Source organism: Artibeus jamaicensis, unplaced genomic scaffold (genome assembly GCF_021234435.1).
Source record: "Artibeus jamaicensis isolate MK-2021 breed Jamaican fruit bat unplaced genomic scaffold, CSHL_Jam_final scaffold_660, whole genome shotgun sequence".
NCBI classification, from domain to species: domain Eukaryota; kingdom Metazoa; phylum Chordata; class Mammalia; order Chiroptera; family Phyllostomidae; genus Artibeus; species Artibeus jamaicensis.
In genome coordinates, this window is record NW_026522052.1 from 6,257,931 (window position 1) to 6,285,861 (window position 27,931).

The 27,931-nt window shown below is 53.7% G+C and overlaps 1 protein-coding gene across 1 annotated transcript; it reads right to left on the reverse strand.

The window, feature by feature from the left end:
• Positions 1-1,032: 1,032 nt before the first annotated feature.
• ADAMTS15 (ADAM metallopeptidase with thrombospondin type 1 motif 15) lies at positions 1,033-26,962 on the reverse strand. The gene is made up of 8 exons (XM_037145161.2): positions 25,645-26,962; positions 14,259-14,391; positions 13,590-13,757; positions 13,072-13,355; positions 7,563-7,740; positions 6,000-6,181; positions 5,718-5,893; positions 1,033-3,660 (listed from the first exon to the last, which is right to left on the reverse strand). Exons 1-8 carry the CDS (start codon positions 26,599-26,601, stop codon positions 2,886-2,888), a joined length of 2,853 nt encoding a protein of 950 aa, XP_037001056.2. The 5' UTR covers positions 26,602-26,962; the 3' UTR covers positions 1,033-2,885.
• Between the last annotated feature and the right edge of the window lie 969 nt (positions 26,963-27,931).

A 27,931-nucleotide genomic window follows, 5' to 3' on the forward strand; every position in this document is an offset into this window, starting at 1 on the left:
GGTCCCCCTTCAACAGGGCTGTGTCCCATCCTGGGCCAGGCCTTCCCCGGTCACTCTACCCACATACCCCACACCTCCCCCCACCTTAGTTCTCCTTCCCAGCATCGGCTCATCTCTTCTTGGCTCTTACCATGCCTGCCACTGTCCTGCCCCTCTACCTGCTCTTTGTTTGCCCTGCCCCCTCAGCTGGCTGCGAGACTGGGTCGTGTCTGTCCTCGTCCCTGTTATAGCACAGTCCCTAGCCCTGCAGCTGGCACGGGGCGGGTGTTCTCTGGAAGTGGGGAAGGTGTTTGTAGACAAGGAGGGCTCACAGAGGCCGCACACAGATTTTAAACGCTTACAGCTTTTATTAGAGCAGGCCGTCGTCCCCGCAGCAGCCAGCCCCGGTGTATACACAGTATACACTGCCCAGCCGGTACCCAGGCCCTTCCACCCTTCTGCAGCATGTGGAATGCAAAAGAACCAGACACGAGAGGGGCGCCCCCTACAGGGCAGTGCCTCCTGCCTTCCGGAGCCCACGCCAGGGAGGAAACGCTCCAGCCTCTCCCCCCGCGCTGGCTCCCCCGACGCCCCACTCCAGCCTGGCAAGGCCCCTAAGGGGGGGCTCCTCCAGTCAGTGCACACGACACGCAGATCCTTTCTGGTCCATGCCCCACCGAAGAAGCTGCTGGAGGCCCCAGAATGTTCCTCTTCTTCCATTATACATGAGATGCCACCTTAACTTTTTGTTCCCTCACTAGAAACCTGTGCCTTGAGGCTTCTCTCCGCTCAGCCTCAGAGGGCATGGTTGGAGTCGTGAAGTGGTCAAAGACGAGACAAACCTCCCAAGTTGTCTTGGTCATACTTCTTTTAAAAAGGAAAAAAAAGGAAAGAGAAAAACATCACGACAGAAAAGAGCATCGAGACCAGCTGTGTCAGGGACAAGGCCGGTCGTCCCTCCTTGAAGTGATTTGTAAAGCTGCTCCCCCAGCAGGCCAAGCACCCGCTGACGGCGGCTCCCCTCCCACCCACCCACTCCCCGCCCCTTCCACACAGCCCCCGAGCCACCCTCTCCTCGCCAAGGACGGGGGCACCAAGCGTGGGGTGCAGTGCTGTCGTCCGCTAGTGGGGTCTGCACGCTGCCCCATTGTGGGGGCTCTGCCCCTGGGCTCAGCCCAGGGTCCGATGGCTTGAGAATGCCACCCCGGAGGCCTGCCTGGCTGGCTGGCTGCTTGGTGGATTCTGACTCTTAGGGGAAACCAAATAAAAGACACTTGTCCTTATGTCCCCTCACTGAAGTCTGGGACACGTTCCCTACACTCAGAAGCAGAATCTTGAGTGTGCATTCTGGGGCAGCTGAGCCCTCAAGAAATATCTTCCTGGGCCAAAGAATCTTCAACCCCAAACATCTTCCCATTGGAGCTCTAGGAAACGGCCTGGTTTCTACACCCCTAAGACATCTCCAAGATAAGACAGGTCTGTAGCAGTCCCCACTGGTGGTTATCAAGGGCCCCTGGGTCAGGTGACAGATTCTTGGGTCTCCTAAAACCAGCTTCCAAAGCACCTGAAGAAGTAGGGCCTGTCTTTGTTTGCAGAGCCACAGTGCGTGGCCAGGCTGTGGGGAGCAGAAGGCCGGGCACCCAAGCTCGTCTTTGTGTCTGGACGGCTCAGTCTCAGAGGACGATAGCCGAGGCCTCGGGAAGCACCAGGACACCACTGCCCCAGGGAGGGGCAGGGTTGGTTCCCAGAGAGCACAGCCTGAGGTAGCAAATCGTGCACCCCGTTTTGCGACTGCAGAAACCGCAGCCTGGGATGCAACGCGACGTGCCCAAGGCCAGACCACTTGGAGCTGTCCAGATGGAGACCAGCATGTGGGTTTTCAGCACCCAGCCCAGCCCTCCTGGGCACATCCGATGTCCTCTTAGTGGGCACGGGCCGTGCCACTTTGAAGGGTCTCTGAGATGATGCAGAGCCTAAGGCGTCGGCCTGACTCATACCTGCCTCCCTGGAGGGAGAAGCCATCAGAAGTGGGGCCTCCTGCTCCCCATCCTAGAGCCCCAGGGACAGCAGAGCCCTCTGGATCTCCCCAACTCCCTGCCTCAGCCCCAGAATCCACCTCCCCTTACGAGTCTCAGCATTTTTGGAATGGTCGGATCCCTCTTAAAGAAAACAACAGGCTCCCTACTGACTTCCTAGCTCTACCTGCAAAGCCTCAGAGCACACCTGTGTGAAAGCCCTCCCACTAGTCTGGTGTCCTAGGTGACATGGGGAGAAGCAGTGTCTCTATAATGGGGGGCCAAGGGTAGAAGGAAGATGAGACTCAGGACTACCCCTGTGCATCCAGCTCTCCCCAGAGAGACTGGCCCAAGCCACAGGCCTGCCTCACCCCACTCTGCCCTGCTCACTCCAGCCCGTTTTTATTGTTCAGTCTGCGTCAGTCAGAAAGGGAATGTGGGCTAAAAGCACCTTGTTCAGAGATGGCTCAGAGCTCCTGGGGCCACCTAAGGGTGCCCGGCTGCTGGGCCATGGCTCTTCCAGCAGCCTATGGCCTCCCTTATGGGGGCCAAGGTCCCTGAAGTTCTGCCTGGGAGTGCCCATCCTCCAGGTCTCTTGGCACCTGCACCCCAGCACCTTATTGCCCAGCACCTGCACCTCTCAGCCTCTCCCCGAGACTGGGCCCCAGAAGAGCCAGGTGTGAGGTAGACTGTGCTTTAGTGACTTCGCTCCCTGCCCAGGCCAGGAAGGAGGAGGGAACCGCTTGCTCCCACCCATGATTCTAGTCCCTGGATGTGGTGACATCGTGGCACGGGCCCCTGGCCACTGCCCTGTGCCCACAGCTCCAGCTGGCCAGAGCACTGGCAGTACCCGTGGGGTGGACAGTGAGGAGGAGAAAGGGATGGTCCTATTCAGCATGGCCTCAAGATGCAGAAGTCCAGTTCTTGGGGCTTCTGACGCAGGTTGCACTGGTCCCGGGCCAGCAGCCGCCCTCCGTGGCCCAAACACTTGAGCGGACGCCTCTTAAATCCCCTACCACAGCTCTTAGAGCAGGGCGACCAGGTCCCAAGCTCCCAGGTGGGGCAGGGGTCCCCACAGGTGCGCGTCTCCACAGGGCGATGGGTCGAGTTGCAGGCAGATGCTGTGCGCTGCCCCGGGGCACCACGGCAGACCACCGCCCGCTTCTGCAGGCCACCGCCACAGCTCGCGGAGCACGGCCCCCAGCTGCCCGCCACCCATCGTGCCGCGGGTCTGTCATCGGGCTGCTCCACTTGATTGGAGAGGCTGAGGACACTGTTGTGGAGCACGGCAGGGCCCCGGGGGTCCTTGGGGTGGGAAGGCTTGTCCTCCCGGGGCTCTTTGGGCAGGTAGAAGGAATATCGGACCCGCGGAGGGGTCATCTTCCCCACAGAGAGGACCTCCAGGGTCAGGGGCTCCAGGATGGGCCGGGACGCCTGTAGGCTCTCCACCGCCATGCCCGTGCCGCTGTAGCGCAGCACGCTGCCCTTCACCACCAGGTCCCGCTCCATGGGTGACACCACGAAATGCCCGTTGAGCAGGTACTTGCCCTGGCTGTTCTTCAGGGCCAGGTAGTTGTCATCGCCAACGAGCCCCTTGTAGCCCCGCTGGCGGATGTCAATGCTCGAGGCGCCGGCGGGGATGGCCACAACGAAGTTGTAGCCGTGCCTGCGGTGGGAAAGGGAGGGGCCTTAGACAGGTGCCTGGACAGCAAGACCTCAATCCCGCCAAAGGGTGGGCCAGGAGGATGGCAAGAACACCACAGACTGACCCGGCTGCCCCACTTCAGCCCGGGGGCACAGAGATGGCAAGCTGCGCGGTGGAGGGGACTGTCTTCAGGTCACCTCGAACTAAACACGCCCACTGTGTCACCTCATGATCTTTTCCCCTTCCACACAATGACACTTTGGTAAATTCCACCGTCTGACTGACCACAGAAGGGTGGAGCCCAAAGGATGCCTACCACACCCTTAGCCTTGGCCTTAGATAACTCACTTAAAGGTCACAGTCACACAAACCTCGTGGCACGGTGATTAGGATGCAATGAGCTACAGCACATAAAGCGTGACGCTCAGCACCAGGCACAGACTAGGCACGCCATGGATATCTGTGAGGGGGAGGGGAGAGGGAGGGGAGGGCGAGGGAGCCAGGCTGCCGGCCGGAGTCCCAGGCTGGTGCCTCAGTGCAGAGGCACACACCGCCCTGAGCCCGAAGCCCAGAATCCAGATAAAGCCTTGCGTGGGACCCCAACTTCCTGGCAACTTTAAGAAAGTCAGTCTCTCTGGGTCCAGCATCCTCATCTATAAGGTTAAACTAGATGACATCAAAGGTCCCTTCTGGTTCCAACAGTCTGTGAAAGGAACACTTGTCATTTCACCAGTGAAACAAGTCTGGAGGTATTAACCTCTCAGTCTTCACTTGCCCCTTGGCCCCTGCAGATCCCTGTGAAGGACAGCCTAGGACACCAAGGGCCCGCTGCGTCCAAGTGACCAGAGAAGGTGCCCACCTAGGGGCCCAGCAGAGGGCCCTGTGTCTGGGCCGGGGGGACATGTAGCTGAGGCTCCTGGCCAGCCATCGTCAGCACCTGGACTCCCAAATTTTCAGAGCCAACCATACCTGCCCCTCCACTGAGACCCCAGGGACTCTGCCTGGCCCAGCTGCTCCCAGACATGGGTCAGGACTCAGAGGAGCACACTGCTCTGGAGAACAAAAGGGAACATGCCGGACCTCAGAGAGCTCAAGCTAGGGAGGGGGCCGCAGGCTCTGGGTTGGGAATGGCAGGGGCCCAGAGACACCTCCGCAGCTGGCCCCGGCACAGGCCTCCCAGGAAGGGGGCTTCCTTCAGTCCCAGCCTCCTGCTCTGCCCTCCCTACAGTCAGTGCCATTCTCACCTTGACCTGGTCTCTGAGGCCCAGGCTTCAGCTCAGGGACAGGGGAGGCTGTCACATTTTGCCTCCAGTGCAGTTACATTTTGTTACCATCATCATGAACATTTAGTGAGCATTTACTATGCACCAGGTAGTATGCTAAGCATCTTACTTGGATTAACTCCCTTCATTCTCAACAATAGCACTATATGAAATATATGAGTTACATGCCCACTTTATAAGTGAAGAAATCTGATTCTAGAGACTGCCCAGGCCTGGTGTGGCTCCGTTGGTTGGAGCATCGTCCCATAAACCCGTTTCCCAGTCAGGGCACAGGCCTGGGTTGCAGGTTCTGTCCCTGGTCGGGGCATGTGAGGGAGCAGCTGATCAGTGTTTCTCTCTTGCATCAGTATTTCTCTCCCTCCTTTTGTCTCTCCCTTCCTCTCTCTCTCTCTCTCTCTCTCTCTAAAATTAATAAGCATGTCCTCAGGTGAGGATGAAAACAAAAGAGAGACTGTGTCACTTGCCCAAAGCCACCCAGAATATTGGGAACTGAAACTTGAACCCAAGTCAGTCTTAGCCTAGGACTCTAAATGGACCCTAACAACTCTCTGCCGTCTCCCAGAATAGCACCTTCTGCTGAGTGCCGTCCTCCTTGATCATTACTCTTTGTTTGCTGAATGAATGAATGTCATACTCTTAGAAGAGAGTGAGTGGTCTCCACAGCACAGGTCCTGGCCAGGATCTGACATGTACTCCATCTGAACACAAACTTCCAGTGCCTGGCACACTGCCACTCACCCCCACCGCCTCATCTCCCCTGCACCCCGGCCACACCCTCCGGGGCCCAGAACTCACATGGGCTTGGTGAAGAGTCCCATCACCTTCTTACAGCTCTTATTGTCTCCCCCGCACACCCCACATTTGTCGAACTTCCTCTTGGAGCCCAGCTTCCCGTCGCAGCCAGCCTTGATGCACTTGCCCTGGACGCAGACTGAGGTTGAGTCAGGGGTACACAGCGTACCGTCCACCACCTGCAGCAGCCCCACAGGGGGAGAAAAGGAGAGAGGGGCAGTTCAACGGGAATGCTCCTCTGAAGATCCCAAACCTCCTCTGACCTCCTGACCCAGGCTCGCTCACCTTGGGTGCCAACACGTAGAAGTAGCCGGTGCCATTGGCGCGGCAGATGAGCTTGCACTTGTCCTGGGGAGACACCCCTGAGTACTTGGGCACCCACGCCACAGTGAGGGTGAGCCGGTTGGTGCTGTGGTTGTAGCCATTGAAGGCCTCACATTGTTCCTCCCGGAAGCTCTTGCCAGAGGCTGCGAGGGGAAAGCACATGCAGAAAGCTAAAGGGAGGGGCTGAAGGGAGGGCAAAGTAGAGAGCCCTCCCGGTGCTCAGCCTCCTAGGGCTCTACACATCTCCTCCCCACCCTCAGCTGAGTGATCCTGAGCACTGAAGCCACCCCCTCTCAGAGGACCAAATCAGGCTGGGACCACAGGATGCAGGGCACAGATGATACGGCATCTCCCGGGCGCTGTGCCACCTTCTCCAGGAGTCTGGCCTGAAAGCCAGCTCTCATAGGTATCCTAGTCCTTTGCACAATAGAACAGGGGTCTCCTCGGGCCGTGGACCCGTGTGGGTCTGGTCCGTGACCTGTTAGGGACCGGGCGGCACAGCGGGAGGAGAGCAGCATTACCGCCTGAGCTCCGCCTCCTGTGCCTCCTGCTACAGAACCCTGAGACCGTCCACTGAAACTATTTTCAGAATGTTATCAATGTATAAAATAATGACATAGGCTACAAAGAATACCAATTATATCCACATACAACTACCAATACATTCTGAAACATGTTTGTGATGTTACGTGCTTCCTTGTTAACACAAATAACAAGACTCAATAAGAAGACTACAACCACTGTAACTGTGAAGCAGTGACGAGTACAAGTGGCGTCTTGAGAAACCTGTGACATCTAAAATATAATGTGAAATTTCCATAATTTCTATTGGTGACAAAGTCACAGGTACTGCTACTACTAAATTTCCATTTTAGAGATATGGAAACTAAAGGTTAGAATGGGTAATCAGATTTAAAATCAAATGTGTGCCCTGGCTGGTGCAGCTCAGTGAATTGAGTGTGGGCTTGTGAACCAAAGGGTCGCTGGTTTGATTCCCAGTCAGAGCACATGTCTGGGCTGCAGGCCAGGTCCCCTATAGGGGGCACATGAGAGGCAACCACAGATTGATGTTTCTCCCCCTCTCCCTTCCCTTTCCCCATCTAAAAATGAATAAATAAAATCTTTTTTTAAATACTAAATTTCTAATTGAAGGAAATTCAGAATTTTACCTTAAAAAAGGTCAGAAAAATAGAGATGTAATTTAGTTCCCACCCAAGGTCATGGGCCCTGGACAGCCCAATGAATTCCTTCTTGTGAAGATGGGCTTGGCAGTACCTAACAGGGGACTCCATCCCCTTGGGCCCTTGGCCTCCAGTCTAAGTATCTGGAAGGAAGCATCCTTGCCAAGGGAATAGACCGAGAAGTTATCCTGAAAGGAGCATGCACCTGTGCACTCCCAGGCTCCGTCCTAAGGCACAGAATCTTGATTCAATACATCAGTGGCCATGAATTACCCAGAGTAGGGGCTGTGACCGCCAGCCTCGCCTTCCCCAGGCAAAAGCCACTGCTGCCTTCCCTCCTCACCTGAGCTGGGGCAGGGCTCCAGGTTGCAAGATCGGTATTTCACCCTCACCCCCTCGCAGTACTTGCCCCCGTTGGCCGGGGTGGGGCCGCTGCACTGCCTCCGAGCCAGCTGCACTCCCCCGCCGCAGGTGCGCGAGCACCGGCCGTAGGGCTCCCATCTGGCCCAGGAGCCGTCTACCTGTGAGGGAGAGTCTGTTACCCTCCTGCGGGGTCGGGGTGCCATGCCCACACCCTGAGCCTGCAGAAGAGCCTCCAGGGGCGCACCCCCCAGAACCAAGTCCACTTGGTATCTCCAGGGAAAAAACAACAAGCAAATGATCAGCATGCACAAGGCCCGCACAACACTTCAACCTATCCATCAGCAGATTCCCAATGCTCCCAGGAACAAGTGAGGCCACTCAGAAGAGAGGCCTCTTGGGCTGTGAAATCAGACAGGCCAAATGCCGCTATTTTCTAGGTTCCAGGTCCTTCATCTGCAAAAACGGGGCCCACAGTCCTCAGGCGTGTGGTCAGTCAGAAGACATACATGATACAGCATGAGAGAAGATTCCTAGCACGGTGCTTGCCGAGCAGGAGTTCGAAGCTCCTCCTTTTGGAGTGCTCATGCACATACGAGTCTCTAAATCTAAGGCATGGCCAGCCCCCAGCCCTGCCAGGAAGCCTCAGAGATCTGAGTATTTGTGTCTATAAATGCTTAATAATTTGGGCTTTTCACCAAACTGAACTGATCTTCACCTCAATTGGGGGCTGAATTTGAAAAAGTTTCACTAAAAGCAGTTCTAATGTTTGAGCTAAGAGGAGATAGACATGAAACTATTAGGCAATCTCAAAACTCCGTTTGGCTTCAGGGTGAATGATGCAGTGTTGTCTTATTTTTTAAGAGGGTGGAGAGGGGATAGAAAATTTATAGTCTCCGTGATGTTTTTCTTATGATGACAGTAAAGTGAGTTTTTATCCCCCGAGCACGCATCAGTTGGGCAATAAAGGAATCAGCCCCGCTGTACGAGCCTGGGATTAAAACGCTGTCACAGATCATCCAAAACCACTAATCCACATGGAGCTAATCAGGGGCTGGCTGCATGCAGCGCAAACACCGCGGTTTGTATATTCAGCCTATTGATGCTGTCTGTCCTTCTGTCAGGTAGTTCTGCTTTCATTGTGTCAGCATGTCTGTCTCACCCTGTAAAAAATCACTTTCCCTGAGCCCCGCCTTCCCCTCAAACTGGTGCCTCACCACAGTCCCCCCTCCTGCTTCTAAGAGGGTCCTGGACGTTTGCTCTTTGCGTCTGCTCCCCACTCAGTGCCTGGCAACGTGGGTCTCGTCCCCATAGTGCCACAGAAGTTGCCCTCGGTCAGCAAGGACCTGGGAAAGGCTGGAGGAGGCCGGGCCTGGGCCTTGTCATCTCATTTCTCTGCAGTTCTTAGCCTCGGTCCTGCGGCTTCTGAGATGGTGCTGCAGGGTTTCTGCCTGGCCTCACTTCTTCCTACCCCTTCCCACAGGACACGCGCATCGTGCTCCTCCCACGTGCCATTCATTCGTTCAGCCACCAAGTATTCGTTGAGTTCCTACTACATGTCTGACCCCACGTGCAGCAAATCTGTGTCCTCAAAGTAACTGCACCCAGCAGGGCAAGGAGGACAGTAGAAATAAGCCTGTACACGTAGTGTCAGGTGGGGTTAAAGGCAGGTGTTGGGCGGAGATAGGAAGGGTCTCAGTGAGTTGGGGTGCTCGGTATTGTAAGGGGTCACAGAGGCCTCAGTACAAAGGTGACATCTCTGCAGTGGCCTAACAGACATGCAGGAAGGAGCTGTGCAGATACAAGGGAAAGAACATTTCATGCAGAGGGGGCGGATGCAAAGACCTGGAGGAGGGAGGTTCTGGAGTTCTGCAGGGTCACAAGAGTGAGTGAAGCAGGAGATGGAGGGAGTTAGGGCTCACTCATTCTTATTTTTTTAACTGATTTTTAAGAAAGAGAGAGAAAGATATCGATTTTTTGTTCTACTTATCTATGCATTTCTTGGATGATTCTCGTATGTGTCCTGACCAGGGATCGAACCCACAGCCTTGGCATATTAGAACAACACTCTAACCAACGAAGCTACCTGGTCAGGACAGGGCTCACTCATTCTAAGAGACCAGTAAAGCCCCAGAAGTGGACCCGACTTACATTTTAAAGGACCCCTCTGGCTGCTGTAGCGGAAATTGTGCGTAAGGAGTAAGATCAGAAGCAAGCAAGCAACTCGGTCGGGGAGCAAACACAAAACCCCAAGGAAGATGTGATAGAGGCTTGGACCAGGGTTACAGCAGATGAGGTGGTGAGAAATGGTTCGAACCTGCATCTATTTTGCAAACAGAGTGGACAGGAATTGCTGAAGTACTGGATGTGAGGTGAGAGAAAAGTGGCGTTGGCACAAGCAACTGGAAGATGAAGTCACCAAAGGAGGTTTAGGGGAGATAATCGGGAGCTCAGTTTCCCAGATGTGTTTATGATGGTTATTTGTTATCCACACTGAGATAACAAGATTCAGTGGGGTGCTCAGGTCTGTAGTTCAGGAGAGAGGTCTGTGCTGCACATATAAGTTTGGGAATCTTCGATGTAGAAATACAGTGATTAAAGCCAATGGTCTAGAGGAATCGCCCAAGAAGTCAGTGTGAACAGTGAGGAGGCAGAGGAAGAAGCCTTTGAGCTCTCCCACACTGGAAAAATGAGAACGCAATGAGGAACTGGTGGAGGAGGCTGGGAAGGGGCGGCCTGTCGGAGAGGAGGGAACCAAGAGACACGGAGACTTCTTCCCGGGGGAGAGGGGGCCCACGTGCAAATGCTGCTGACGGCGCAGGCAATGGGAGCAGCGCCTGGTCGCTGACTCCAGCAATGTGGAGGCCACTTTGTGGCCTTACTGAGTTACTCTGGAGGGATGGTGGGAGTGAGACCCTGGTTGGAACGGACTCCAGAGAAAAATACCAGGACAGGAATTAGAGCAAGTTTATGCAACTCTTTCGAGAAACTCTGCCATAAAGGGAGTCAGAGCAATCAGTTGCAGCACATGCAGAGGACGTGGGATCGTGAGAAGTTTTATGTAAAACAGAAAAGTTCCAATGAGTCTGCACCGCGACAGGAACGATTCAACTCAAGATGGGGAAATCTGATACTTTAGGAGAGAGGAGAATTGATGGAGTGCTTTCCTGGAATGGATGACAGGGGACCATAGGCCAGTGCAAAGCATAAAGGCTGGCCTCAGACAATCGCGTGCACAGGTCACCCATCCTCAAGGAGACAAAGGAGAGAATATGGGCACAGAAGCAGGGCAGATGGTGGATGTAGTGGTGGGAGTTGGTGGAAGTGCTCTTGATTATTGTATTGCTTCTTTTTTCCTAGGGAAATAGGGAGAAATGTTCCTGGCAAACGTAAAAATGAGAAGGGAACGTTTGGTAATAGGAGGAGAGGGGTGACAGTGTAAACTAATAGTTTAGGAGGTTGGGAGAGTGAGTGAACTGGAGAGTTGACCTATGATATGACCCGTGGGCAGCATCACGGGCCCACCCACATTTCCAGGTCATGAATTTAAACAGACCAGTGAGCACACCTGCGTGTCCTTCTCCAGCCACATGCATCTGCTCCAGCACAACTGAGTGGGTGAGAGAGCCAGATTCCACCAAGGTGGTGTTTCATCCAAGTGAATGGGGGCATGGGAGTCAGAAGTGTGTGTGAAGGAGCACCTTGAACAAGGAGCCATGGACTCTCAGCTCAGTCAAGAGGCTGGTAAGGGCATGAGAAGAGTAAGGAGTAAAGACAACATGGCCTGATCAATAGACTGTAGGTCCAGATGGGATGGAAGGGTCGTTGGAACCCAAACACTAGAGAATGGGCTGGGGAAATAGGGCCTTGGTGGTCAGGGCGGTATTCTTGCAGCTGAGGTCCCTGAGGTCCCTGGGAGGGCTTCTCCTGGGGGACCAAGAGAAGCTTTGTGTTCAACCTTGGCCGCTTAGGACCATGTCCTATGTGAAGGGCTAGGTCTCAGTTGAAACAAGTTTGGTGAAGAAACTGTTCATAAAAGAGGTTGAGGATATGGTACATTTTTCTGCTGATGAACTGAGAATTCTAGAACGCATGTGAAAAGATTGAGCTTCTCAGATCACATTTCTTATATCCATTATCCTCTTGACCAATCTCCTTACCCTCCTGACTCGTCTTCTGGAGAACAGGAGGTGGCCAGACTGGGGCCTGCACTTGGTCGGGACCTTCTAGTCTAAAGGCCTCAGCCTGGTGGTCAAGGCAACTGCAGTCCAGCCCCAAATCACCCTCCCAAAGCTGATCCCGAGAGAACCCTCATCCGCCCACCCCTCCAGCTCTCCCACTCCCCGACTTCACTTCCTCTCCACTCCACCTCTGCCCGCTCATCCCTCCAGGCTCTCATCAAATCCCACCCCTACCAAAGTCTTCTCAGACCCTTCTAGTGATCACTAATCTCTTGCCCCCTGTTCTCCCGTGACACATGCTCATACTTCTGCCTTAACATGTAACACGCACCTCTCCACAGTTCCATTTCCAGCCTCCCCACTGGCCTGTGAGCCCTCCGAGCACAGCCCATTTTTACTTATTTTTCTGCCCACCACGGGACCCTACACAGCTCCCTGCACACAATGAGTTATTGCCTAATAAATGGCTAAAATTTAGTTAAATATGTATTCTCAGAACACAGAAAAAGATTTTACATAATTCTGTACCACACCCATCTCAAGGCAATTGCTAAAGTGCTGGGAGAATGCTTTTTGATTATATTGCTTCTGTGTACACAAAACCCAAGGCCAAGCCCTCCTGCAGCCGGGCCGGGGTGGGGAAGGCAGACTAGGAGGGATTTCTTACTCCAGCCTTGGAAACTGCAAATTCCTTTCCTGTCCCAGCCCAGGCCCTCAAGTGTTTATTATGTTCAGAGAGCATCTGGAGTTTTGGATTTGCTCTGCTTTGATTGCTATTCCTCCTTCTCAGAAAAAATAAAGTGTGTTCCATCATAATTCAGCCTCAGAAAACAACCATCACAAGAGAGACTAACACTTGGTCGAGGATGTGGAGAGTTACTGAGGCTGGCTCAGGGGTCCACTTCCTTGCAGCTCTGAGCCATGTTCATCTCGGGCCCCCAGCTCCCTGCAAACGGCACACACTCAGGAGGTGAGGGAGGAAAGGACAGAACCAGTGAGTGAGCAACTCCAAAGTTCAAGTGTGTTCAGCTTGAGTCCAGAGCTCCTCCCCGGGTAGGACAAGGTGCAGAGCTCAGCACTGGGACCCCTCACTCAGGTTGAAGGGCTTTCCTACCTGCCTAAGGCCTCACCAAGTGTCTTCACCCATTATACCCTTCTCTCCCATCTTAGAGTTGAGAAGGTAACAGAAGCACGGACAGGGAAGCAGAGGCACAGCGCGGCGATGGGATACAGTTATGGTCACAGGACAAATCTGGGATGAGCCTAGTTCCCAGAGGATGGCCCAGAGTCTGCAACCCTCCACACACTCACCCTGTACTTATTGAGGTTGTGTCTCTCCACACAGGTCCCCTTGAGGCAGAACTTGCCCTCGCCGCAGCTGGTGCCATCGGCCCAGGGGAAGTGGCGCGTCTGGCACACCATCTGCCCCTTTGCCTTGCCGGTGCACCACAGTTTGGTGCAGTACTGCATGTAGGGACAGGGCTTAGAGCCCACGCCAAAGGCCAGCTCACACTGCTGGCTCAGGGTGTAGCTGGCACCCGGCAGGTCCTCAGGCAGGGCGACAGGCTTGCTGGGTTGGTCCAGGAGGCAGTCTCCTGCAGAGAGCCCAGGGAGTTCATTAGGGATGAGCTGGGGAAGGTGAGGCCTGGACACCCCAGTAGCGGAAGGGTAGGGAGGGAAGGAAGCTAGGGGCAATGGAATGGACCTACTTCAGAGTCCAGCTCTCTGGGGTCAGGCACACCTTAGGGAACAGAGCACAGGTCCAGAGAAGTGGCGAGTGCCGCCAACAGTGACAGCACGGATGCTCCCGCTCTGTCGCCCTGGCTTACCATGCCCACTATCCAGGAAGTCGGTGATGATGGCCGCGCTGCAGGCTGACCAGGGGTTGGTGCGGTCGATCTGGATGAGTGTTGGGGACATCATGTGGTTGGCTTGGAGCTTCCCGAACACCTCCTCGCACACTTTCACATTGTCATGGGGCATGTTGAACACATGGCCTGGGGGGGGGGGCAAAAAGACACACAGGGCTGTGCAGGTTAGAGGGCGTGGGCGTGGCTGTGAGCAGGGTCAGCTGGGAAGCTAGAGGCCCCTGTCAGTGGCTTTCAGGAGGGTCATTTCTACATGGGGGTAGATTCCTTTGCAGATGTCCCCAAGATCCGGTTCTTGTGTTCTCTGTCCCATCCACCAGACTGTGGGATCACTGAGGACAGCAGGGTATGTAACTTATTTTCCTCTCAGCACCTAACTGATGAGACACTCTGGCTGCTTAGGTCCTCGGGTGGTATCACCGGCCAACTGACCCGGGGCCATCAGAGAAAATCGAACAAAACCATTGCTATGGAAGACTCTAACCCTGAGAAAGGATCCCTAAGGCTTCAGGACATGAGAAAGCAAAGACAAGTCCGTCCGCCTGACCCCAGCCCGAGCACCCAGGGAACCCCAGAAAGACCCGGGAGGGGAGCTCTCCTACCCCATCCCAGAGCCCCCTCCAGCCTTACCCAGCTCATGGGCCGTGGTGAAGGCTGACGGGAGCCCATCGTCCTCGATCACAGAGCAACTTCTCTTGGGGTCGCACATCGTGCCCACGTCAGCCATGCCCAGCGTGTCACAGGTGGTGGCTCCACACAGGTCCTGCCAGGGCACAGAGAAACGGAAGCCAGGCAGAAGTTAGAGACAGTAACAGAAAGGACCTTAGGGGAAGAAAGAGCATTCTAGCTCATTCCCATTCCAGGCCTAAGCAGATGCAGCACCTTTTCAGCCAGCCCTTTTTCCCAGAGGGCTCTGGGGCTGTTCATGGAACTGAGCAGGCTGAGGGAGGAGGCCTCAGGGAGAAAGCTCTGTGGCTCACAATCCTATCCAGGGCAGTCCTGTGGGAGAAAATGAGGAGGTAGAAGATTAAACTACAAGGGCCATTGCTTTATATAGCGTTGGCCCTCCAGACCAGGGAATGGTGACTCCCTGGGCCGGGTGATCCTCCCTCCGGGCAGGCCTCATTGAGGCAGCGGGTGGAAGGCCAGTACGTTCTGCATTCAGTCAGCTCTGCGCAGCCTCGCTCATGGCTAAGTGACTGCTTCTGGACAACCATGAATTAAGCTCAGACTCTCAGCCAAAGGGTCCCTGGCCAAGGACCCACCCATGCCTGAGATCTGCTTCCTTGGGTTGGGAGGAGGTAGCGTGAGGTGGACACAGGCCTTTATCCAAACATAGCTCAGCTGCTACAGAAGCTGCAGGGGACTGCAGGCTCACTGGGTGCTAGGAAGAAAAAACAATTTGAACTGATTGTGACTGAGCAGGAAGATTCCTCTTTTTTGTACTGAAATGTAACTCACAGCAGGAGGCTTCTAGCAGCAACCGGACAGGAAATGCTTCCAGGGGATGTGGGAGGGCAAAGAAATTCGGCTCCTGGGGGGGATATCTCAAAGACCTTCCTGAGCACATGGGCCAGCAATGCATCCAGATACCTGAGAAGTCCAGGAGATGGAAAGAGATGAGACACCTGCTCACACTCTGCTCCTCTTAAGCAGACAGAGTTGAATCAGTGGTGTTGGCATCCTCTCTGCACCTTTGTCTTGAATGCGGAGGGCAACTTACAATGGACAAGAAGCTACCACATGCATCACCTCATCTCATCTGCACAACAACTTTAGGGGGCGGATGTGTTATTATACCTATTTGTCAACAGTGGAAACTGAGACTCACGATCCTAGTCATGGTGATGATTTATTAAATGCTGGCACTGTACGTACACCTCGCACACATGATCCTATTGGGTCATCACAACACCCCACTGGAATAAGGGACGTTACTATCACCTCCCTCAGACGAGGCAGCTGAGGCTCAGAGAGGCTCAAGTCTGCAGCAGAAGCCGATTGCCCAGCAACTCCTGAGCTAATACTCCAGAGGAAGCTGTGAGTGTGTGTGTGTGTGTGTGTGTGTGTGTGTGTGTGTGTGTGTGTTGTTCCCTGGGAGCCATGGTGTTTGCAGAAACACACATAGGGCTATTCTCAACGTCATTCTCTTTAGGGCTGTGTGCAAGCACACATATGTGTGGGCAGGTGCATACTGACGTGGGGGAAAGGTGGGCAACACAGTTCATGGGGTCAGAGGGCATGGGAGGAAAAGTGGTCACAGTACAGAAAATCAGCAAAACTTAATCCAAAGTACTCTGAAGTTCACCACCTAAGCAGTCCAACCTGGCTCCCCACGGCCAGGTGATAGTCACACCTCCTAATGAGTTAACTTATCCTGGCCAGAGAACCTCCAGGATGGTCAGACAGAAGCCCTAGTCAGGAACCGGCAAGACGCGTGCACAGCCCTGATCCACCGTCCTGTGCTGGCCCGTGGCCCTCCTTCCACTTCCAGGAGCCCTCACGTGGTGAACTTCAAATTCCCTTCTCACTCCAAAGGCTCCCTGTCCCAGAAATTCTCCTTCCCCGGAATTCTAAAACCTAGAAGGCAACTGCTGTCAACACTTGGGAGGGGACGTTCACCTGACAAGCACTGCAGGAAATCTGACTGCTGAGGAACAGAACTGAGTCGTAGGGGCCAGCTTGGGGATGCAGCTAAGGGGCCCGAGATGAGGAAGGAGGGCCCGCAGGTTCGTGCAAGGGCGTAATGAAGGTGGGGGTGGGCAACGGGGCCCTTGTGCCTCGACACTAGAGTACAGGACCCTGTACTCTACAGGGCGGTAGCCTCTGAAAGTTCTAGCCTGACAGTCAGAGCCTGTAGGACAGGCAGGTGACCCTGCCCTGAGCCACCACGTGCACTCACCATCGGCCTTACGGAGGGAATGGGCACAGGAGAGAGACACCCAGATTCTGGTCCTGGTCCCACCACTAAGTAGCTGTGGGACTTTGAGCAAAGTCCCTTCTCTCCCCTGGGCCTGTTTACAACTCTGAGGATGGGCCCATTCTCACCTGGAACCAAGATTCTACCAGGGCCTTAAGCTTCTGGTCCCTCCCCAATCCCAGGGCGCTCAGACCCGTCTGGCCTTCTGGGTCATAAAAGGAACACAGAGGACGATATGCTTTCCGAGTGGAAAAGCCCTAAGGATGACCTTGTCCATAGACCCATGTTGTGCAGAATGAAACGCACTCACAGAGAGTGAAGGGCACCCAGGCAGGACTTCCGAGTCCTGCCCTCTGCTGCCCGTCAGAAGTGACTAGAGCAGGCGGAGCTCAGACCAGAGTCCCGGCCGCCCCTGGAACTGCTGTGGCTGGGAGGTCCTTAAGCCAAAGCCTCCTTCCTCTCAGGGAAGTGGATACTCCGTGGAGCAAAGACTTGCAGCTGCAGGCTGTTCCTGGCCAGAAGCAACCTGTTCTTTCCATTAAGAAATCCCAGTTTCTCTGGATCAAACGAGAGGAACAAGGAAAGAGCCGGCAAATTTCCTGAGGGTCAGGGTATAGCTGAGAGCAACTGTCCTACAGTAACCAGTTTCTTCACTGCAGAAAAATGTGGCTGTTTGGGGTCCGAGACTGCCTGCCCCTCTCCCGGCTCCGGACTCACTGGGCCACAGTGCCGTGAATGCCTGCAGGCAGCGTGCGGGCCCCTCGGGGGCTGCTTCGTGGCACCAAGTGTCTCCACCCTTCTGGAGTGACCTCAGATGCACTCAGACTGCCTTAACCTCTTCCGTTCAGGCTCCTGTGTCCATAAATGAAAACTGTCCCGGCCTGGAGAACGTACGCACTTCCCAGCGCAGACCCTACCTGCCTCACTATTTCTGAGCAGTTGTCATTTCTCTTTGCAGCTGCAGCTGCTGTTCCAGATGACCCGAGTATCATCTTGGCCAAGAACTAATCCTCTTGGATTATTCTTTTCTAACTGTCCCTTTTCATAAAATAATTTAAGACTAGAGTGCCCTGGCCCAGTAGCTCAGTTGGTTGGAGCATTGCCCCGTACATCAAAAGGTTGAGGGTTCTATTCCCAGTCTGGACACATACAGAGGTTGTGGGTTCAATCCCCATAGGGACGCATAGAGGAGGCAACCAATCGATGTTTCTCTCTCACACCTATGTCTCTCTCTCTCTCTCAAATCAATAAATATATGCTCAGGTGAGGATAAATAAACAAATAGGAAACATTAAAATACTGGACGCTCGATGTGAAAATAAGTAAGAACAGCACCTTGCTATGGCCAGGCCATTTTACCAAGGTTGCCCCCCACACACCCACCACTCCCAGCAGCTCTCTTCTCTGCAGACCGCCTGCCGTGCGCTGAGATGCTCAACATTTTCCAGCAGGAAGGAGAGGCCCACAAACATCAATTGCATTAATCTCTTTTTAATGAGGCAGAAGACACATGTGTTCTCAGGCAGCCAACTGCCTGCTGACATTGAACTCCTGTCACGTGATCCAAGGCCCATGTTCATGGCCACGTCACAGCATCCGGTATTATACTCACAGAACTTCGGAGCCATCCCATCCCTCTGCAGATGAGGAAACAGAGGCTTAGTGAACTCAGATTGATCTCCCAAGGCCACAAGCTATTGAGTTCAGACCGGGGCTGGGAATCCATGCCTTTGGACACTAAGGCCAGTAGCGTTCCCCGTCCAAACAGCACCGCACTGGTCAGGGTGTCACAGTTACTGGCGAGAACTGCCTGGCCTAGTGTTAGTACTGCCCCTTTAACCTGTTTCCCCTCCGAGTCTCTGTCATGCATCACTGTATTTTCTCACCCAACCCCAAATCCACTTGTTTGTAATCCCCAAGGACCTCACTTTGCTAGAAGAAAAAAAAATCTAGCAATTCAGTGCTGGGCAGCATAACTAAGGATGTCCTGCAACTTCTATAAGCAGATTTGGTTTCACTGGAATATAAACCCCTCAATATGTACAAATGATATTATAGCAAGAGACCAAGGTCATCAAAACACCAAGAATTGCCTCAGTGAGGAAGAAGAGGAGCCCAAAGCTTGCAGGAAGACCAAACAATTCTCCAGCAATCATCCGTTCACAAGGGGGTGCACATAATACGAGTAGTTTGCATTCCCTGAGTTGCTACTGTGTCAGACACTGTTCTAATAGTTTTACTTGCAGGAGCTCACTGAATCCTCACAACAGCTTTGGAGGGATGATGCCATTAGAAGGTCACATTTTAGCCTTGACTGGAGTGGCTCAGTGGGGTGCGCATCATCCCGCAAACCAAAGGGTCACCAGTTTGATTCCCGGTTGGGGCACTTGCCTGGGTTGCAGGCCAGGTCTCCCGCTGCAGGGTGTGCGAGAGGCAACATCACTGTTTCTCTATCACATAGGTGTTTCTCCCCCTCTCCTTGTCCCTCCCTTTCTCTCTCTCTAAAAATAAATAAATAAAATCTTTAAAGAAGAAGAAGAAGGTCCCATTTTACAGATAAGACCCAGAGAATATAAGCAACTAGACCAGGATCAAGCAGTGAGCCCAGGGTTAGGCAGAAAGTTGAGGGGCAGAGGAAGGGTCGAAATGCAGGCAGTACAGCACCAGAACTGAGCAATTCCACGAATATAAACTGTTTTTGATGCACATGCACCCCAAGAATAAATGCCCTGGAGAATGAATGTGCTGGAGAATCTCAAGAGGGCAAGATTGTCTACCCCATACCCCAAGCCCACAGAGCGCAGGCTGACCTCTGAGTGGGGAGGGGTCAGTGGGAGGGGCATGGCTGGATTAAGTGCCCAGTGCTCTTAGAGCAGGGTCCACACCTCCTGCATGAGCGAGCCCCTGGCTCCAAGCCCTACACCTGCACTGACACCCTGACCCCATCCCTGTTGTGTACCCAGCCTGCTGGCTCCTCACTGGGACCCCTCCTTTTTCCAGGGAAAATCCTGTGGCAAAGAGCCAAGATGAAATGCCAGAGGAACCTAAAACTCCCTCTCCCAACCCTGCAGCCTGACAGCCGAAATCGACGTTGGATTAATGATCCCCAGGCCGAGCGGTGAGCTGCCTAAGCGCCCATAGCTACCTGCAGTCCTTTCACTGTGTCGGCGCCCTCCTTCCATGAACTCGCACTAACAACGGCGTTGTGCAGGGGCTGCCGGAGGGCTACGAAGACGTGACGTGGTCCTGCCTTAAAGGAGTTTACAGGTCAGCAGGGTCAGCAAATGCTGGAGTCCTCAGCTTCCACATAAAAGCAGGAATGTCATCAGACAAGTGTTAAGCAAACTTGCAAGGGCAATGAATGGGACAGAATGCTTTAAATCAGGCCTATCCCAGCTGTAAAGTCTGGCAAAGGACCTGTAGGTAATCATTCAACAACAGCAAACATTTACAGCCACCCCACCCCCATCCGTGGTGGAGACGTTCCAACCCCCCCCCAGCGGGTGCCTGAAACCGCGGACAGCACCAAACTCCAGATATACGGTGTTTTTTCCTATCCATACATAACCATGATAAAGTTTAATTTATAACTCAGGCACAGTAAGAGAGTAAAAATAAAATAGAATGATTATAACAACACACTGTAACAAAAGCTAAACGAATGTGGTCTCCCTCTCTCAAAATATCTTACTGTCCTGTATTTCGCAAGCTTCTTGTTGGCTACAGAATTCCAGCATCACCACCCCTGCGCCTTGGGTCCGTGACACAGTAAAACAAGGGGGACTTGGATACAAGCACTGCAGTGCACCACAGTCAGCCAGGTGACGCCGAGGGCTACCAAGTGACAAGCGGTGCACAATTTCAAATGTATGAATTGTTTATTTCTGGAAGTTTCCATCTAGTCTTTTCAGACCACAGTTGATGCAGGTAACTGAAACTGTGGGCAAGGGGGACCGCTACCCTCAGTGACTTCTAAGGTTGTGATGAGAACAGCTGCCATGAACTGGGCGCCCACCCTGGAGGACCAGGTAGCTCATCCTCGGAACAGCCAGGAAGTTAGGGAGCAATGTTGTCATCATTATCCTCAGTCTATGGATCAAATAGCCAATTCATTCAATGGTTGTTTATAAAAGTGCAAGTGTCAGGATTCAAACTCAGCTCTGCCTGACCCCAAGCTCACGGTCTTCCCATCCTACCAAGCAACCGAAGCCAGGTGTCAAGGCCAGGACAGGGTGAGTGCCGAGAGCAATGCAACTGCAGAGAGGTTCCAAGGAAGGAGAAGAGCAAGACCGAAGGAGGGACAGACCTCATTTGCTTTCCTGACCAAACCAATAGATTTCAGTGCACATTACCACTGGCTGACTTACTTGGTGTCAGTAAGAAAAGGAGGAAGAAGAGGAATCACCCGGGACTGGAGAGCAATCCTCTGTCACGCCATCCTCTCTGCCTCCTCACCCTTCCCCCTCCTCAGATGACTGCCTCCGTGTTTCCATTTAGTGATACTTACAAACCATTACAAACCAAATCTACAGACGCCCATCTCTGCTAACATCTTCCAAAGCCTGACTTGGAAAAGGATCCTGACAAAATTGTGATTTTTTTAATTGTATTGGAAGATATGTGTAAAATACATAGTATCATTTTGTTCTTTTTATCTGAACACTAAATCCCACTGCCATATATCTCCTTTCCCCGAGACCTAGAAGTACTCAAGGCCCAAACAAGAAGATAAGCACCAAGGCTGAGTTTGTGGAAGGCTTCGGAAAGGGGAGAGCGTGAATGAAGAAGAGAGAAGAGGAAGATGACAGAGAGCCCCAATCATCCAAAAGAGGATGAGGAGAGGGTGGAGGAAAACGGGGAGAGGAGAAGAGGACGAGGGAATGGGACAAAAAGTGGGACTGGGCACAACCGAAAAGTAAAGTAAATGAAGGACCAAAGCAGGCGGAAAACCCACAAATCACAAATCCTGAAGAAACAAAGTCAGTGTGAAGGAGGCAAAGTCACAAATAGCAGAACGGCTGGTTGAATGGAGGAGAGGTCGCCTGCAAGGCAGACAACAAGCGACCTCCCCCAACCCCACCAGCTCCCAACCCCAGGGCTGTTCTGGAGACCTGTCCCTCTGAGCGATTCCCAGGCTCCAGTGTGAGAAGAATGACCCCCGACTTGACTTCCAACAGAGGAGGGTCCAAGCCTCCCTCCCCTAGGACACTTAATACATCACATTGTAATGAGCTGTTTCCTTGTTGGACTGTCTGACAGGCAGTGAATTCCTGGAAGCCAGAGGTCTCATCTTACTACTATCTGTAGCTCCACAGCCCAGGATAATTCCTGGAAGTAACAGATGCTCAGTAAGTGTTAAAAGAATGTACAAGGAAATGAATGAAAACCGGTCTGTCACAAAGTTACCCCAACAGCAGAGGCATTGACCTGAAGGGAGAAGAGCATCTCAGCATGACACATCTGCTCCGGCTGCCCAAAGCAACAAGAAGCCTCAGAAACTTCTCTCCTGTAGAAATGAATGTCCACCCAGAAAGCCTGGCTCAATTTCTGCACAAGCCTGGTTCCCATCCTGCACTGACCTCACCCTGCTGTTATGAGGCTGAAAGCTGATCGCTTCATAAAATCAGATGTACACTCTTTCTCCAGGAACATGAACTTTCTTTGAATCTTTAAGCAAACTCCTCCAATTGTCAAAATACTTGTCATATGATCAATTTTTTTCTCCTCTGTGCACAGGATACTCCCCGGGTCTTGTCTTCCCAATGTTTTGATTTCAACGCCCCACGCCCCTCCCGCTGCCTGCCAAGAGGACAGCAGCATCTCCCCCCCGGCCTGGCCCGGACTTGTTTTCATGCACAGCGACCCTGACTGTCAGTAGAAGCCCCGGCTCCAGTGCCTGCAGGTCACATCACACTCATTGCTCACCTTTTGGATACCCCAGCACTGGGAGCTCTAAGAGGCCAAGCCAGACCCTTTCCTAACTGCTTTTTCTCTGTGGAAACCACACTAGAGTGTGATCAATTAGAAAGAGTTACTGCCCTAGCCAGGTGGCTCAGCGGCTTGGAGCATGGTCCCATGCACCAAAAAGGTCACGGGTTTGATTCTCAGTCAAGGCACATATCTAGGTTGCAGGTTCATCCCCCCGTCAGAATGCATATGAAAGGCAACCGATGGATGTTTCACTCTCACATCGCTTTCTCTCTCCCCCTTCCTCTATCTCCAAAATCAATAAACGTATCCTCAGATGAGAATTTAAAAAATAGTTTTAAAATGTTTTAAAAGACTCACTAGCCACTTTTCAGATCTCTAAAAGAATAAAAAAAAATAGGTAACTCCAAAGGTCCCCATCAACCCTGGCTGGTAAGGCTCAGTGGATTGAGTGCCAGCCTGCAAACCAAAGGGTGGCCAGTTTGATTCCCAGTCAGGACACATGCCTGGGTTGCAGGCCAGGTCCCCAGTAGGGGGCACATGGGAGGCAACCACACACTGATGGTTTTTTTTTCCCCTCTCTTTCTTTCTCCCTCCCATCCTCTCTCTCTAAAAATAAATAAATAAAATATTTTAAAAATAATAAAGGTGCCCATCATTTCCAGATGCCTTATCAACAAAAGGTGATTTACAAAATAAGCACATTTCTAAAAATTTCTTATCCAAAGAAATATACATGGTATATATACACAGTATATTCACATAGGCACATTTTAGTCTGCGTTGCATTGATTACACCAACATTATGAGGCAGATTTAAGCAGAGGAGCTCATACATCTGGCTGGAAAGATTACCACTGACCCTTACAAAGTAACACAAAAGTCCCTCTTGTGTCGGAGTGCAGCAGGAGACCCCTCCAGGTTCCCGGAGACCACATCTGCCTTAGTCTAGAAAGCACAGCTGTGCACGCATGTTCTCATCGCATACTGTACCTTCCCGGGGGAGCTCAGGAATGAGCAACTCCTAAGACTCTGAGAATGCAGCAGGCTCTGAAGTCTATGCTGGCAAGGAGGTGAGGGAGCGATGTTTACTCTAAAGCGGAAAGCACATACGTGCAGGATGGACCTGCCAGCACAGCCTCCCCACTTTCTGGCTTTGCCCGCTAGACGCCTAAGAGAAAGACAGCTTCTGAAAGTCCCATCTTGCACTTCATTGCTTCTGACCTAAGCGGTCATACATCTTGTACCCATTATGCATGGTCAACATAGCCCCCTGGGGGTCTCGCACACACCACTGACAAACAGAAGCTGTCGTGCTGTTTGATGGCTTCCTCTTCAAAAGGCAGGTCCTTCTGATGGCATGGCCCATGCTCGGAGTAGGAGTCCTCCTCCAAGGGCTGCTTCCGAAAGTCAGCCTGGCCACTAGGCAGCAGAGACTGAGGTCTGGTACTTCAGAGCCAGCGAGTGACTTCCACAGGGGCATCCCAGGTAGCAGATGGACAACAGCTGCTTTGCCCACTAAGATATCCCGTTCTCAGCCTTTGCTTTCTTCCCCCAGCAATCTGACTGCAGAGTTGGCCTGTGTGCGGAGGTCAAAGCCACCTCCTCTTTAGTTTCCCTGTGACTCAGGCAGCGCTGGTCGGGGCCGGGGCAGTGGCAGCTCTATAGAACTCAACTGGAAGAATGAGAGCAAGGAAACGGACTCAGGCCAGAGACCTCCCTAGAGAAACCAGGTGGTGGGAGGAGAAGGCTGGGAAAGGAGGAAGTTCAGCTCCAGGAAGGGACGAGCTCTGCCAAATGGGTCAGTGTGGAAGACTCCAGCTCCTGCCCCAAGTGCGCCAGCCCAGCCTCGAGGGGCCATTTGGAAACGGTGGAGATTCAGAGCCCCACAGGTAACCATGGATTTTGTGCCATCCCCAGAGTGTTGTAGTTAAAATAACAAAATGAGAGCATGGCACGGATTCAAGTCACAACCCCCAAAATCAGAGGAAGTGGGTCATGTGACTGCCCCCTTTCCTCCCAGTCGCCTTTATCTGAGAAATTTCAAGAATCCAAAAACTTCACAGCACCCAGTCACTCCAACATCTACAGACCTAAACTTTCACAGATCCACAGCAAAAGGCAGAGCTGCTATTCTGATCTGCTTTCTAATTCCAATATTTGGTGTCTTTCCAAACTTGTAAGCCAGGGTCTCTAAATGCCCTTTGCCGAGCTCACACCACTTCCACACTGCCAGGGGCAGAAGCCAGCGGGCTGCGGTCACCAGCGGTCACCAGCGGTCACAGGAGGTGCAGTGATTCGCGGTCCTGAGCAACCTTACCCTCTCGGTTCATAGCATACCTCAGGGCGAATGGGTCACCCTCCACCAACAAGGGCATGGGAAAATCAAAAGAGATCTTCCCAGCTCAGCTCCAGGTGAAACTCCAAGCTCCAAACAGCTGTCCGTCCTACGTACGGTGCCTGCTCTGGATGCACCAGAAGCCCCTCAAATAGAAGAGAGGCCCAGCACAGAAGGGTACAGGAGAGGCAGCGATAACAGAGGGAATGACCCCAGTACTTGAGTCTCTCCTTTCACTGCAACCTACAGAACATCCCAAATGATTCCCTCCCTCCCAGTCCAGCTGTTCCAGGCCCAGAGCAGAGAGGTTAACTGAGCATGTTACCAATGAGAAATATAGCCAGGAGCTTAATTAGGCCGTTTGGATTACCTTCCAGTTTTACAAGCAGGGGGAGGGAATCTGAGTGTCTGAAATGACTTAGACGCCCCCACAGAAAGGGGTGGACTTTCCCCCGCCCTCTCCAACGCCATCCTCAGAGCGCCTCCTATCCGCCTTGAAGACGAACTGCAGCTCCTGGGCGGCAACTTCCTGGGCTCCGGCCCCTTGGCGCCAGATCTAGGAGGCGCTGATTGGCCACGCCAGGCCAACACCTTCTGTTGGAGCGAGCACTCCTACGATTGCCCACGTGCATCCAGACGCACGTGAGCCCGAGCTCTGCAGAACTCCGGAGCCGGCTTTCCCCAGAAGATCCAAAGTGGGAGTTGGAAGACATCAACCAAATTTAAACCCCGGGCTCACTGCGCAGCACGAAGGGCATTTGGAGAGCTAAGGACAGTGATCCTGAGAAAATGAAGCTATCTGGGTCCAGAGAGGTGACAGCTCAACTTACCTGCCTGGTGAAAAGGATGGCGGTGTCCCAGTACTCAGCGTGCTTGTCACTCACTTTGTTCAGTTTCTTCTGCCAGGCACAGAAGTTGCGCAGCGTCAAGGCCGCATTGCCGGTGATCTTGGGGCCTGAGTCGCGGTCTCCGAGTAGCAGCACCTTGACTACGACGATGCTGATGGGGTTAAGAATGCTGGGATGGCGGTAGAGTCGCGCCGCAGTGGCCAGTAGCGTCAGGAGATAATGCTCCAAGTCCTCACCATGGAACTTGACCATTGACTCGTCCGCCACCACCAGTGTCTCCACGTACCGAGGGATAGACACGAAGCGCTTGGCGCGCCCAGACCTGCGCCTGTTGCGACTCTCCCCTAAGCCAGTCCGCCGAGGCTTGTAAGGGTCCAGAGCCCGCAGAATGGCTGGGTTCCAGCCTGAAGCCACCCCGCATCGGGAAGTGGGATCTCCGACAGGCCCGCCAGGGGCGCCCCGGCGCTGGAGGAGGTGTGCGCCCTGGCTGTTGCGCTGCCCTGCGGACGCGCTGGCGTTGGACAGCGGGCTAATGACATATTCAGCGCCTCGGTAACCGAAGGCTCCACGTAGCCCCCCGCACAGGCTCACAGCAGCGAACGAATCCGGCTCGGCATTCACGTCCCCAGAGTAAAAGCACCGTCGCAGGTCTGGGGAGCTCCCGGTGAACCCCTGGAGGGGAACACCCAGATGCTCAGTGGCGAAGGCGGGCGCCAGGAACTGAGCATCTGGTGTCAGGTGTAGGTAAAAGTCCTCCTGAAACGCTGTGATCTGATAAATTAGCCCCTGATCCCCGGGGTCCTCGGGACCCTGTCGGTAGTACTGGCGGCCGTTGATGTCCGGGTCCAATCGGATGGGCACCACCACCTCCCGCTCTGGCTCTGAGCCACCGACCGGTCCCCCGGCAAGAGCCAGGGTTAGGATGCCCAGCAGAAGCATGGCGCCGGGCAGCGCACAACCGTGCAATCCGAGCAGCCGCCGGCACGGTCTCCGTGCAGCCCGCCACCGGAACCACGGTCGCTCCGGCAGCCCGCAGCTCCCAGAAAGGAGAGCTTGGAGAGGACGACTCCTCCTCCCGGAGCGGTGAGCGTGCGCCCGTCAGCCCGCGCCTCCTACCTGTGCCTTCCCAAGCAAAGCGTGCCCCGGGAACTTAAGTGCAATCGCTGTCAAGTGTAAGGACAAGGATCTGCAGCCGAGAACTAGAGGGAGGTGCCGGACTGCTTCTCCGAACCGCAGCCACTCGCAGCGCCACAAACCGGGCGCTGGGCGAGCCTATTAAAGGCCCCCTTCTCGTCGGACTGCCCAGCTAGCGCCCCTCCCTCTCTCGTCTCCCAGCCTCCCAAAGCTTGCAGCTGGGAGCCTCCAGGGGCCACCGAAGAACTCGGTCCCGCCTCCGGAGCCGAGAGCCACTTGGCGGGGAGGGAGTGGCGTTGAGCTGAGGCAGGAGGCGTGGGCTGGCCAGAGAAACCGGCGCTGGAATCTCGGTTCTCGTTTTTTTGCCCTCAAGTTATGCCCCAGTGCCCTACACACCGGCTACTTCTGCCCCAGCGGACACCTATCGGTCCACTCCTTGGGCTTTAGCCTTTAACTCGAGGCGCGTCTGGTGAGGAGTTGGGAGTGCAAACCCGGCGCTGACCCCCTCCTCCAACCCCTCCTGCTGTCTCTTCATCACGAAGTCCCCTAAAAGAGCCCAAAACCAAGAATTATCCCTGTAAATGTCCTATTGCCAGAAGGGCAACTTCCCAGGAACACAGAGAGCCCTTCCGAAACGCAGGGCCACCAAGGCCCACAGTCTCCCCTGAGGGGGCGCATGGGGGCGGGACCGTGGTGTGTTGGATGGATTGGGGCAGATTGTTAAATTTTCAGGAAGTTTGCCAGTCAGCTGTTAAACACAGCCATGACTAAAAGTTAAATTATATAAACTTGCAATTACAAATTAGGTTTAAAAACAAACCTCATCACTTCCTAACTGACTACCAGCCTCCCAACCACCAAGCCTGCAGGACAGCCCATGGCTCCCAGAAGAGAACACGGGGACATGGGAGGAGGATGGAAAGGCTAAATGGCACGCTGCTCTCCACCTCCCTCTCAGGGCATCACAACAGGAGCTTGGAATAAAATCTGGTGAGAGTATTTACACCACAAAAATGGGCACACACTACCACTCAGAGCTTAGGGAAGAGAGGGGAGCCTTTGTTCAACACTGACCAGCGCGCCACCCAGAGGGGGTGTGGAGAAAGAGGCTGTCTTCCTGCCAGAGAGGGGCTGT